Source organism: Carex rostrata, chromosome 23, assembly GCF_964058835.1.
Source record: "Carex rostrata chromosome 23, lpCarRost1.2, whole genome shotgun sequence".
Classification (NCBI taxonomy): Eukaryota; Viridiplantae; Streptophyta; class Magnoliopsida; order Poales; family Cyperaceae; genus Carex; species Carex rostrata.
This window is the reverse complement of record NC_135940.1, coordinates 5,267,501-5,282,292: the sequence shown is the minus strand read 5'-3', so window position 1 is coordinate 5,282,292 and position 14,792 is coordinate 5,267,501. Positions and strand designations below refer to the sequence as shown.

The 14,792-nt window shown below is 36.2% G+C and overlaps 1 protein-coding gene across 1 annotated transcript; it reads left to right on the top strand.

The window, feature by feature from the left end:
* Positions 1-1,398: 1,398 nt before the first annotated feature.
* On the top strand, positions 1,399-6,962 carry LOC144575208 (uncharacterized). Its single transcript, XM_078325321.1, has 4 exons — positions 1,399-1,486; positions 2,218-2,284; positions 2,791-3,325; positions 6,868-6,962. The coding sequence occupies exons 3-4, from the start codon at positions 2,791-2,793 to the stop codon at positions 6,960-6,962; spliced, it is 630 nt and encodes a 209-aa protein (XP_078181447.1). The 5' UTR covers positions 1,399-1,486; positions 2,218-2,284.
* Positions 6,963-14,792: the final 7,830 nt, after the last annotated feature.

Genomic DNA, 14,792 nt, shown 5'->3' with positions numbered 1-14,792 from the left:
TTAATATCCCTAAAAAAAACTTAATTTTAAAAATAATCCTGCATTGATTTTTTTTTTAAATGCCTCAACCGCCAGGCCCACGGGCGGCCCAAAACACAAGCGGACCACCCGTCCCACGGGCGGGTCACAGCACTAGCGGACCGCCCATGGAACGGGCGGTCCTCTATTATTATTTTTTATTTTTTATTTTTAGAGATCTTAGCACTAGTGGAAAAACAGAAATCAAAATCGGCTTATCTGAATCGGCTGTAAGAACCAACCGATACTCATAACTATCAGTATCGGTTCTATAACTAAAACCGATACTAATATCCACTGAAACCACAGAACCTGAGCTAATTGCATCGGTTCTAATATTACAACCGATGCTGATAGTATCGGCATCGGTTCTAAACTAAAAACCGATGCTAATTATCAAGTATCAGCATCGGTTCTTAGCTTAGGAACCGATGCTGATAGTGTTATTTATTTAAAATAATGCGGATTACTAGCAGCATCGGTTCCTAAGCTAAGAACCGATGCTGACAGTCCTATTTTTTGTAATTCCATAGAAAGATATTTTTTTTTTTGATTCCATAGAAGAAACAAGTATATTTTTTTTTGATCCCATAGAAGAACCAAGGACCGATATCATATACTTCACTTGCTCTCTCTCCACACTCCAAAAAGTCGGCAATGGCGAAATTATCTTCGGACGACATAGAAGGCGAAAGCGAAATGGCGAAGCGGAGAAAGACTAACGAATTGAAGATCAGACTTTGAATATTCCGTCTTCTCAAAATAAAATCAAAGAAGTAAAGACTTTGAATCCTCCAACTTAGAGTAAAATCAAGGGGAGAAAGACTTTGAATCCTACATCTCCTCAAAAGAAGACTGGAGAAAAAAATGAGATAGCCACAATCCATACCGACTTTCTGGAATGCTCAATTTGTTTCAATCTCATGTACTCTCCAGTTATTAAAAAAAAAGAGCAAGAGAGAGAGAGAGCAATTTGTTTCAATCCATACCGACTTTTTGGAGTCTGGAGAGAGAGCAAGTGAAGTTTGTGATATCGACTCTTGGTTCTTCTATGGAATAAAAAAAAATATACTTGTTTCTTCTATGGAATCAAAAAAAAAAATATCTTTCTATGGAATTAAAAAAAATAGCACTATCAGCATCGGTTCTTAGCTTAGGAACCGATGCTGATAGTAATAATTTAAATAAATAGTACTTTCAGCATCGGTTCCTAAGCTCAGAACCGATGCTGATAGCACTAGTGGAAAAACTGAAATCAAGATCGGCTTATCTGAATCGGTTCTTAGCTTAAAACCGATGCTGATACTATCAGTATCGGTTTTAGTGATAGAACCGATACTGATAGTCGCTATTTAGCTTTTTCCTAAGTCTGATTCTTCACAGAATCAGTCTTCTTTCTTCCTCCGTTGGTTGGCGCAGCAGCTAATTTAGTGGGCATTGATCAGATAACTCACTCTTCTTTTCTCAGGTTCATTAATTGATTGATCATTTCTTTTCTCAAGTTTAATGTTAGATCTAGCACCATTTAAGCTCTAATTCGGCTCATTTTATAAACCCTAATCTATCTTTTAGGTTTTAATACATTTTTATATTTGAAGCTTTTCTTTATTGTGAAGATGAGGAAATTCATGAAATATATGAAATTTTGATATAACTATATTTGCACATGCATGCTATATATGAGCTTTTGATATATATATACCCTAGCATGCATCATATATATGTTATATAGGATTTGGCTAATATGCTATATATGGGTTGCATAGAGGCCTCCCATGCTACGGCTCAATATTTGAGTTTTCAAAACCCTAACGGTCGATCCGAACCATTCATCTTATTCTCCATATTAAAATGTGTTTGGAGACCAAATTTTACATTTTTTGGAAATTGCTTACTATTTTTTTAGAATTATTGAATATTGCTGTTTTTTATGGTCCAGATTTGTCAGAAAATCAGCGATTTTCAATAAATCTAAAAAAATAGTAAAAAATTTCCAAAAAATGTAAAATTTGGTCTCTAGACACATATTAATATGGAGAATAAGATGAATGGTTCGGATCGACCGTTAGGGTTTTGAAAACTCAAATATTGAGCCGTAGCACGAGAGGCATCTATGTAACCCATAGCACCGTAGCCAAGTCCATGTTATATATATATATATACATCCCTTAATTAGGTTTTGATGATTTAATTTTGTAGTTTGGCTATTATTGAGAGATTTGGTGCAGCGATTTTCATCTCACTCGGTACGGCATCTAAAAAAGTTGTAAGTATAACATAAAACTCATGTTTAATTAGTTTTGTGCATGAATGTGTATTTCGATAGCTGGACTAAATAGATTTGTATTATGTATGTAGCTAGATTACTGTCTTATGAGCCACAACCGAATGATTAATGCCTTTAGGTCATGATACCCGTTCAAAATTAATCCATTAGGGATTAATTTTGAATAGTCCCCGTTTTGGGACTGCTCTTTGAATACTTCGTCTCAATTAGGATGTGACCACGTGTTAGTCGTGTTTTAGTATTTAAGAAAATTTCTGCAGCATTTCTCCTTATTAGTTCCCCGAATACTCGGGGAACTGAGGGGAAATGCTGCCGAAATTTTCTTAAATACTAAAACACGACTAACACGTGGTCACATCCTAATTGAGACGAAGTATTCAAAGAGTGGGATAGGATGGTAACCAGGCCCCATGTAAGCCCTATTGTGAATAGAATTTAGTACCCCAAGCTTGTTCTAAATTAATTGTGTTCTACTATAATTGCAGATGGACCGCAGTTGGATGTACGAAACATCACGTCTATCGGATGAATATACGACAGGTGTCGAGGAATTTATCAGAGTTGCTATGGAAGATATGGCGACTAGGAGGAGTACAATGATGTCTTGTCCTTGTCGTGATTGTAACAATGGTCAAAAATTATCCAACCCGAACCAAGTGAGGAGCCATTTAATCCGACGTGGATTCAAGCAAGGATATAAGTGTTGGATATGGCACGGTGAGAGTTTTCCAACCGACATAGGCACTGGTACTGAGCATCAGCAATACCATACCGTTCGAGATGAGGGGAATGACTTACGGGGATTGGAAACCGACGCAGGTACTCGTACTGAGCAACAGGAGTATCATACCGAAGAAAATGATGATATAGTGGTAGATAAATGTGATAATTTTGATCAAATGTTACGTGATATCGAAGAGGATTTTGATAATGATAAGCAGTACTGTTTGTTTGAGAATTTGTACGAAAATTCTAATAAGGAATTGTATCCTGGTTGTTTTAAATTTTCAAAATTGAAAGGTGTATTAAAATTGTATAACCTTAAAGCATCTAACGGTTGGAGTGATAGAAGTTTTACTGAGCTATTACAAACTTTAAAAGAAATGCTTCCGGAAGGAAACGAGATACCACCCAATGTTTACGAAGCAAAGAAAATATTGTGCCCAGTTGATTTGGAAGTTCAGAGAATACACGCGTGCCCAAATGATTGTATATTATATCGAAATGAGTATGAAGACCTTCACGAGTGTCCAAAATGTGGTGCATCACGTTACAAACCAAAGCAGATTGCCAGTGATAAAAGTGATGATCGTAAACCGAATAAAGGACCTCCTGCAAAAGCATTGTGGTACCTCCCCGTAAAACCGAGATTCAAACGTTTGTTCTCAAATGCTAAAGATGCGAAATTACTGCGTTGGCATGCCGAAAACCGGAAGAAAGATGGGAAATTGCGGCACCCCGCTGATTCTCCTCAGTGGAGGAATATTGACAGAGAGTTTTCTGAATTCGGACGTGACCCTAGAAATCTAAAGCTTGGGCTTAGTGCAGATGGAATAAATCCGCACAGTACCATGAGCAGCAAGCATAGCAGTTGGCCGGTTCTACTGTGCATTTATAATCTTCCGCCTTGGTTATGTATGAAGCGCAAATACATCATGTTGACCTTGCTCATATCAGGACCCAAACAGCCCGGGAACGACATAGATGTGTATCTAGCTCCATTGATTGAGGATTTAAAAGAATTATGGCAACCCGGAGTGCAAATGTATGATGCATACAGCAAAGAGAAATTCACTTTACGGGCCATGCTTTTCTGCACCATTAATGATTTTCCGGCTTATGGAAATTTGTCGGGTTATAGTGTCAAAGGAGAGAAAGCGTGCCCTGTTTGCCTGGATGATACAGTCGATGTGTGGCTACCCAACTCCTCTAAAAATGTGTACATGGGTCATCGTAGATTTCTTCCTGCCAACCACGCACACCGAAAGAGAAAAAAAGAATTCAATGGAAAAACCGAGAATACCAAAGCAAATTATCCGTTGACCGGTAAGCAAGTTTATTCGCGAGTGAAAGATTTGAAAGTTCAATTGGGTAAATTTAAAAAGAAGGTGGTGAGAAAGAAAGGGGCTCCGAAAATATGTTGGAAGAAGAGGTCAATATTCTGGGATTTACCATACTGGGAGCACTTAGAGGTTCGACACTGTCTCGATGTGATGCATGTGGTTAAAAACGTGTGTGATAGCATAGTTGGAACATTATTGAATATTCCGAGTAAAACTAAGGACGGTATCAATGCTCGGAAAGACATGCAATTCTTGAACATAAGGCCAGATCTACAACCAGCAGAGAAGGAAAGAGAAAAAGGAAAAACTTGTACATATCTAAAACCCGCAATGCATACGCTATCGAAAGCAGAGAAAAAAAGCTTACTTTAATATTGCTGACAAAAAAAGGTACGGTTTTTTTTTCCAGAATGCATTGAAACACCCGACGATGAGAAGCATGCAAGTTATTCTTCAGCACGTGTTGTAGCTTATTTTTTTTCATGTTATATGTAATTTATTAGCTTATTTTTAAATTTTAAATTTTATTATTTTAGTAGCTTATTTTATTTTATTTTATAAGTAATTTTTAAAATAGCTTATGTACTAAAGTAATTTATAAACTAATAATTATACTAAATAATTTTTCAAAATAATTTTCAAGTTTATTTATAAAATATAAAATAACACATAAACATCCCTTTTTTATTTTTTAAAGTAACATACAAAATATAAAACCTCCACACATTTATCAAAATATAAACATGTTTTTTTAATATTTAAAATGACATACACATGCAAAAATATAAAATAACACATAAACATCCTTTTTTTAATATTTTAAAATAACATACATATTCAAAAATTAAAAAAGCACAATTTTCAATAAATAGCACTATCAGCATCGGTTCCTAACTTCAGAACCGATGCTGATAGTAATCCGCATAATTTTATATATATAATACTATCAGCATCGGTTTCTATCTATGAACCGATGCTGATAGGCTACCCCTCTATATTCAAAATTAAAAAATAACAGGTCCAAAATTCTTTTTTTAAAATTTAAAATACAAAAATATAAAATAACACATAAACATCATTTTTTTTATATTTAAAATTTCTTATAAAAAATTTGTAAGTTTTAAAGAATATAGAGGCGCTGGTTGGAGAGGGAAGCACTATCAGCATCGGTTCCTAGCTTAAGAACCGATGCTGATTGTAATCTACATTATTTTAAATAAATATCACTATCAGCATCGGTTCCTAAGCTAAGAACCGATGCTGATAGTTATCAGCATCGGTTCTTAAGCTAGGAACCGATGCTGATAGTGCTTCCCTCTCCAACCAGCGCCTCTATATTCTTTAAAACTTACAAATTTTTCAAAACACCCAAAACCGCAAACCTCAAAACCCTCTCCTCCGCCGTGACCTAGCCCTGATTTCAAACCTCAAAACCCGTTTCTGTGTTCTCTTCTCCGCCGTGACCTAGCCGTGACCTAGCCGTGACCTAGCCGTTTCCATTGCTCTTCTCCTCCGCCGCTCCGTTGGCCCGGGCCTATTTTCTCCTCCGCCGGCTCCCTTTCTCGGCCCTCTCCTCTCAGTCCACTCCCCTCTCATTTTAGGTAATTTTGCTATCTTAGTTTTGCTATTTTAAGTAGTTTCAAATTAGTTCAAATCAAATCAATTCGGTTTCAAATCAACCAAACCGAATTTATAAATTGTTTACAATTCGGGTACCAAACCGAATTTAGAAATTGTTTTTGAGATTTGTTTGACATTTGAGAGAAATTTGTTAGAAATTTGTTAGAAATAATTTGATTAATTCGGGTACCAACTATTTTAAGAATATACTTGTTAGAAATTTGTTACAAATTTGATAGATTAGGGTACCAATTTGAGAAATAATTCGGGTACCAATTTAATTCGGGTACCAATTGAATTTAGAAAATTCTTGTTACTAATTTTTGTCGAGAGATACATTAGAATTGGTTTAGTTACTAATTTTTGTCGAGAGATACATTAGAAAATTCTTGTTACTAATTTGGGTTAATAATTGGTTTAGTTACCAAACAAAAATAATTGGTTTGGATTTATTTGTTGATTTAATTTGAATTGGTTTGAAGTTAGTTTGGATTTATTTGGACTTTGAATTTATTTGGACTTGGATTTATTTGGACTTGCAAATTCAGATATGGAAAGCAATAGTGAGACAGCCTCGGCTAAGAAACGAGGAAGAGGGCCTAATGCAATCAAGGAGAAGTTTAACGAGAAAGGGAAAGAGGTGGAACTTGACAAGTTTCACAGGCCGGTTGTTACTAGGGATACAACGTCTTTTCCAACGGAATTCGGTATAATGGTGAGAAGGAATATTCCTATAAGTTTCGTATTGTGGAAAGATGTTCCAGAAGAGAACAAGCTGAAAATATGGGAAACAGTGAAGGTAAATAACGTAGTACTAAGTTCACAAGCTTTCATTTGATATTATCTAACTCTAAATTTTGATTTCTATTTGTTTGGCAGCTGAGATGGGGTATAAAAGAGGACGTCAAAGTGAGGAACTATTATTATCAGAAGATGGCTACTTATCACCGGAGGTGGCGATCCGAGATGACTAAATTGTGGCGCGCGGGTGAGAGGCCCGATTTTACCAAGCAAAATATGGAAGAAAAAGACTGGGAGGTATTTGTCACGTATCGAGAGACGGAGGAGTTTCAGGTATGTTTATTTATGCGGATCACCTACCTAATCTCTAAGTAAGAATTCAAATTCTCTTATAATTAAGGCCTACAATGATTGACTTGACATATTAATTGTAGGCTGCTAGCAAGATTGGAAAGGAGAATCAGAACAAAAACGAGTATCCGCATTTCTTAGGATCTAGAGGTTACATGGGCGAGGGTTTTCGGAGTAGGCTTACAGATGCTATGCAGACGATTGCAGACCAGAAAGCATCTAGTGATCCGTCTTCCCAAGGCTCAACAAGTGCATTGAAACCAGAAGAGGTCCTTGATATGTCGATTGAGCATAGGCATGTCACCTGGAGACTAGGAAGACAAAAGCTCGATAAGGAGACCAAGGAACGCTTTTATCCAGAAACATACACACCGGTCATCGAGAAAATTGTAAGAATTTTAGATATTGTCATTCATTGAAACCTCTACTTTAATTTATTAGTTTAAGAATTTTAGATATTGTCATTCATTGAAATCTCTACTTTAATTTATTAGTTTATAACATGTTGTCATTCCAGGAAGAACAAGAGGCGGCTATGAAACAAGGCTTGTTGGCCGTCGAACGATACGACGATGTTCTCGGAAAATCTCTGCCAAATCCGGAACATCCTGGGAGGGTGAGAGGAGTGGGAGGTTTGGTCCCTATGAGAAAAACATATGAGAAGAGCTCAATAAGGAGGAGACGCGCTCCCTCGAGTTCTGAAGAAAAAATGAGGGAAGAACTGAGGGAAGAAATGAAGGAGAAAGTAAGAGAAATAGAGGTGAGACTAGAAGCAAAAATGAGGGAAGAAATGAAGGTTCAACTTGCACTTTTGGTTCAGCAGTCAATGGGCCAACAAGTTCAGGCGTTTACCCCAACAGTCCTTCAGAGCAGCAGCCAGTCAGTCAAACCAATTACATATCTTTCCGAGTATACTGAGGTAATGCAAATTCAAATTCAATAATATTCAAATTTCACCATTTATTTTCCATTACATGTTGTGCCGTTCATACGTTTTAGTTTATTCGAGTAAATACATATATCTGAACAGGAGGCAGAACTAAGCTGCAAACTCCAGGCAGTTGTCAATGGGAACACTATTCAAGTAGCCATGGGGACAATTCACGTTCCAGTTGCACCCGGTGGAACAATTCACAACAGGCCGATGCCGTTCGACCATGCAAGAGTAATGGTTGATGGTATTTTCGATGCGGACTTCATAGATCACCCATTACCGGTACCAAATGGCGAGCAGGAAACCCTAAAGGATGTCCTCGGCAGTTTCACTGCATGGCCGATGTCCATGATAGTGATAGGTTCAGCTGAGGTATATTATTATTACAAGTTGTTATACTTCCGAATTAGTATATGTGTGATAGAGTTATAGATGATTTTGGATTTTACTTCAATTTATTATGAAATTTTGCAGGAACCAGGCAAAGAAATGATTATTCCCGGAGGTCCGATAGCAACGAGTCACTGCAAGGCATTTGATGGTATCAATTTTGACAAGCTGGGACAGACATTCAAGCATATTCGTGATCGGTTTTTGGAGCTAGATGGCAGCCCAATCGAAATCGATTCCCCAGCTGATCTTTTATGTTCAGATGACTCCATACGCGTCTATGCAGATGATTATGCGGCCTTGCTTACTCCACAGGAGTGGCTCACTGCACCAGTTGTTCAGATCTGGATGCTGTGAGTTAATATTTGTAATAATTGCAGAATTTTAGTACTTGTAATTCAAGTTTCACAAAATTGAGATCACCTTTGTGTCTTTATTTTGTAGGTATTGGCACAAATACCTCAAGGAGGAATATCCCGGTGAGCAGGTTGGTTTCATGAACCCCAGTCAAACGAATGCCACCCTGTTGAATGATGACCGAGGACGTGTTCTTCAATACATAGGGAAAGCACTCCGAGAAAATCGGGACAAGAGATTAATCTTCATACCATACCATCAGATGTTAGTGTTACATATATATATATTCTAATTTTATTATATTTCTTTCAATTCATATAAATTGAATAATATGACATGCTACAAACCTAACATGCAGAAATCATTGGATATTGGTCGTACTTATGCCAACAGAACGTTCATTGTACGTGTACGATTCCGATAAGAAGTCTAAAAGAATGCTGATGATCAGTGCTGCTATCGAGGAGTAAGTGCCTTTCCTAAATTTTACGTTTTGTTTAGAATACTAATGATTTCATTATTATATTATCATTTAAAAAATGTCTCGCAAGTACTGATTGTGCAATGTTTTCATATTTCAACAGTGTCTTCATAAAGGAAATGGGTGCTTCTTTAACGGTTCGTAACGATTGCAAGGTAATAGTTCCTATTGCGATATAATTATAATGAATATACATATAAGTCATTTGTATGCTCGTAATACAAACATTTTATTTTTTTGAAACTTGTTATATAGTGCCCACAACAACCAGCCGGCTGGGAATGTGCATATTATACCATGTTGCTCATGCAAGACATAATAAAGCACTGTCTCCATGTTTTTCCGCAATTGAAGGTATATATGCATTTATAAATTTTTCAAAAATAAGAATTGTTGCTTCAAATATAATCAATTTAATTGTATATATATGCTCTTCACAAATTCTAAAAATGCAGGATATTCCCGCTAAATATACGGTACAACGCTTGGCCGAGTTTCGCCATATGTGGGCCCAAGTCTTGCTGAAAGAAATTAAGACGAGAGGAAGTTAGGAACAAGAATTTTTTGTAATAAGTTAGGATGTGTATGATATATAATTAATTTAGGATGTGTTTTATTGATAATTAATTTAGGATGTGTTTTATTGAAAATTAATTTAGGATGTGTTTTATTGAGAATTTAGGATTTGTGATAATTTGAAATTTCGGCCAGCTAAATAAATATGGAAGCTGGCCATTTATAAAAAATATTTTTTAAAAATTCAACAGAGTATTAGTATCGGTTGTACTGTACAACCGATGCTGATAGTAATTTCTGAATTTAAAAAATATAATTTCAAATATATATCTGCATCGGTTGTACTGTACAACCGATGCTGATAGTGAATTTCTGAATTTAAAAAATATATTTTCAAATATATATCTGCATCGGTTGTATTGTACAACCGATGCTGATAATATTTTACTGAATTTTAAAAAATCTAATTTACAATATAGATCTGTGTCGGTTGTTAATTACAACCGATGCAGATAGTAACTAGTAGTATCGGTTGTAACAACCGATACAGATTTGTTTAGTATTTGTATCGCCCTCATCAGAATCGGTAGTGAACCGATACTGATATCTGTATATAACCGATGCTGATTCTATTTTTTCCAATGGTGTAGTATTTGGATTTGAATAATTTTGTGAAAAAAAAAGTTTTCTTATTTAGAGTGTATGCCAAAAAATAAAATATTTGATATATTTACGAAGTGATGTCGTATCTCTTTATAACTTTAATTTTTTTATTTTTATTTTTTTTGGTGAACTTTGATTTTATTTGTCAGTTGGATATCACAAGTCTCAATATAACACTAATTAAGGACTTGACCTTTATTCAAAAATTTTCAAGTCTGATAGCTTTTTGATCTTCTTCTCTTTGTTTATGGTACTAAAACAGTAGTTTAGAGCTACTAAAATATGTGCGAACATCAAATTAGATCTCTATCCATGCACAAAGTATCGTAGACTGACCTCTGGTATGGTATAAAGTCCAAACTCAGCAGCCAAGCATTAGGCAAAGGCCACTGGTATAGTGCAATGCACTAAAAATATCAAATTTGACATTTGCTGGTAAATCAGCAAGTCTAGACTGATACAGGGATCAAACTGCAAAAGTTATTGCACCAGCATGTAGAGCATTCAAAAATACACAGAATTGATATAAATTTCAACTTATTTGGATTTTTCTACAGTTAGTTATGAATTTTCAAAGTTTAATTTTTGAAAAAACTTTAAACAGCCATAACTTTGGCTAGGAAACTCGGATTTACGCGTATGAGCACTTTTTGGAAAGGGGAGAATGAGACAGATCTATTTTGCCTCGGTGGAACACCAGGCATCGTCGTATCAGAATGTCACACCCCAAATCCACCGGGGTCTGACAGCCTGCCGCGTGTATAAATCTAGTGTCACATATACACGCAAGGCAGTGGATCTTTTATATGCATTGCCAGTATCCTCATTTGATGTCTCCGCGTAATGAACCTGAAAATAATCGGGGAGAGGGGGTGAGAATAAATTCTCAGTGCGAAATTTGCCACAGTTTAGATTATTGGACTTGCAATCAAACTCTATATTCAACAATGAAACCCAACAATAACAGTTCAAACAGATATATATAATCATAAATAACAGAATGCCAATGCTCGACAACAATTTATCAACCTGAAACACAGTTTACGGAATTTCCAAGATGGATTTCAAAACACAACATATATTTTGGCTTAACTCATTTCATTATGACTGGTAGCAACCACAGATGTTCTTTCGAGCTGAACCGTTATCAAACCCACATCTGTAGGGTTACAGACGCCTACAGATGGCCAACCAAGCTGGACCCTTTATCAGACACCCATCTGCAATTGCTGTTTGGCTTAACCATTTCCTAAGGTCCGGTTACAAGTCACCAATACAGGTCAACTTGACAAATGCAATCACATGGAATCAAAGTTACCTATACAGGTCAACTTTGCTAAATCTCAAGTAAATATATATCAAAGCCACACATACAGGTCAGTCTCGCAAAATCATAACAGGTCAACGCATAAGTCAGCAGCGTCACCTTATCCAGCCACCTAAACAGGTCGGTCTGGCAAATTCTAACAGGTCAACGCATAAGTCAGCAGCGTCACCTTATCCAGCCACCTAAATAGGTCGGCCTGGCAAATTCGTAAACACAGGTCAACGGATAGGTCACCGTCACCTTATCCAGCCACCTAAACAGGTCGGTCTGGCAGATTCATTCACATCAAGAACAATTAATAGAACTAATCAAATAATAACCATACCAACATGCCAAATAACCTTAACCGAACAATTCAAATCATTCTCATTTATGCAAGAATGAATATACAGCATGAATTCCAAAATATGCAACAATTAATCATTCAACACGACAAACGAATAAACAGTTTAATTCCTGAAAATAAAGTATCAAACAAGTCCAAGAATCCCGCACCTTATTATGACGAGCGTACCGCTTAATTTAAAGATCAGGCGTCTCGAATTGACTCGCGAAATCTGGCTCGACTGAGCCTACACCTATATTATACGATTACTTGGTTTAGTTCGGTTACATTCTCAAAACTTAGATTCCAAAAGCCGTCTTTCAATTCGTCAATTCGTTTATACCTTTCGGCTCATTTATAATCATTTTAATTCAAGTCCAATTCCAAATTTACATATACACATCATGTCATATTCCTTTTTATCACTTAACCTCCATAAAAATTCACACCCTTGCACCTTAGTCATATAAACCATACACCTTTCCATATATAGCCATAATTTGCAAAATTTACCAATTTAGTCCTTGTTCAACCCAAGGCCGAAAATATAAAAGAGATGAACAAGAGTTATCAAATATACACATCTAATCAATTTATTCTCATACTAATTTGGTGGTTGTACGTATAAAAGATTTAAGAGGCACCCAATAATTTTCCCTAATTACACAAACCATAAATCAATCAAAACCAAATAAATTTCAGATTTTACAATTTTCCCAACTATACAAACCAGAATTAGGAGGTGTTAGACTAATCGAGAGAGGCCAATTCACACAAGAGGAAGTCACAAGCAAGCCGGTGCCAAGAGGGGGTCTTGTTTCACAGCTCCTCAAATTCGACAAATCAACGAGTCTCAAACACCTCTAGAAATCAGCAAAGACAGCACCACGCCAACACCAGCACGGCACCAAGCGAGCATCGGGACAGCATCAATCAAGCACCGAGGCAACACCAAGCCTAAACCCTAGTTTCTAGGGTTTCACGGGAGGGGAGGGGAGGCGGGAAAAGAGGAGGGGCAGGGGTTTCGGCCGGGTCTGGTGGGTCGGACCGAGAAGGAAAGAGAGAGAGATGGGGCGGCGGGCTGGCCGTGGCAGCGGCGGAAGGGGAGGGGGCGGAGCCCCTGTTTTTGGCGTGTAAGAGAGGAAAGGGGGCGGGGAGAGGGGGGCTGGGGCTCACGGACAGGGAGGAAGAGAGGAGAGAACGGGGGCGGTTCCGGTGGGGATCGCCGGCGACGGAAGAGGGGAGGGCGGGGCCCTCTCTGGTTTTGGCGGAGAGGAGAGAGAAGGGGGGGGGCGGGGCTGTGGGGATGGGCTCACGGGTAGGGAAGGAGAGGAGAGAAAGAGAGAAGGGAGGGGGGTGGGATTTAAATGGCTGCTTCAAGATTCGTGCTGGATTGTGATGAGGGGTTGATATAATTCCAAACTTTAAATTGCAGCATTTAAGATCCGTGCTAGATGAATCAAATGGTCTAAACAATTCAGAATTTAAACATTGTTTCTTTATATTGGTTTTAAAGTCTGTTTCTTTTATAAATTCGAATCGAAGTTTCGTAAAATTTTGCAATTTATTTCGTATGAATATTTTGTACTTTTATTTCTCTATTCTAATATTCAAATCATTTGGTATTAATTGTACATCTCTATTTATATATATATTTATTTGATTAAACTTCTATAATTCATTAATAAACAAGATTTATAAATTTCATAATTTATGTGTACAAATAATTCGTATTGTTATATTTTAAATCTAGAGTTCAACTAGGTCAATTACTTAACGAGTCAATTTATTTCCTTTTTTCTAAAATTCCATGAACTCGTAACAAATTTTTCTAAGTTATGAATTTACCGAATAGTTACAATTTATCTATAGTGCTATATTTTATTTTATGTTTAACTCTAACTTTTAATATACATAATTTCATACTTCCTTTATATTTCGAAATTTTAGTTTCGTTTTAGTCGGTCAGAAATTTTCTGAACGATCGTTTAAATTAATTAAACTTTTTATTTAAACCAAATGATCGATTAAGAAATTTAATCATGTTTTAAAGTTTCAGAATGTAACACAGAAGCATCAGAATTTCAAAAAAAATGTCGTTTAGGGCCTCAAAAATTCAGTTTAAGTTTTCGTTTGACGGTAAGCATTAAAAAACAGCGATTTTCAAACCATCTTAATAAAAAGTAAAAAAATTCAAAAAAATGTAAAATTTGGTTTCCAAGAACATTTTAATATGGATTAAACATTTAACAGTTTGGATCGGCTATTTGGACTTCAAAACTAGAGATATGAGCGCGAATTAAAACGCTCCATTTAATTCACGAAGTAGCGTAGCCTTACTCTACATGTATATATGTGTATATTATATATATAATATATGTATATGTATATGCATATATTTATAATACATATATACATATATTATAAATAAATGAGTTTATAAAAAAAAAATTGTATGTGCATATGTTTATATGTTTATATGTGTATATGTGTATATGTCGAGGAGGGATCAGATGACACCTTTTTTTGGTGACATCGAATAACATCGTGCATTTTCAAAGTTTTTAAAGTCCAAACGGTCGGTCCAAACCGTTCAACTTGATGTATATGTTAAAATGTGTTTGCATATCAAATTTTATATTTTTTGGAATTTTTTTACTATTTATTAAGTATTTAACAAAATCGCTATATTCAGACTGTTGAATTTTTGTACCCATCT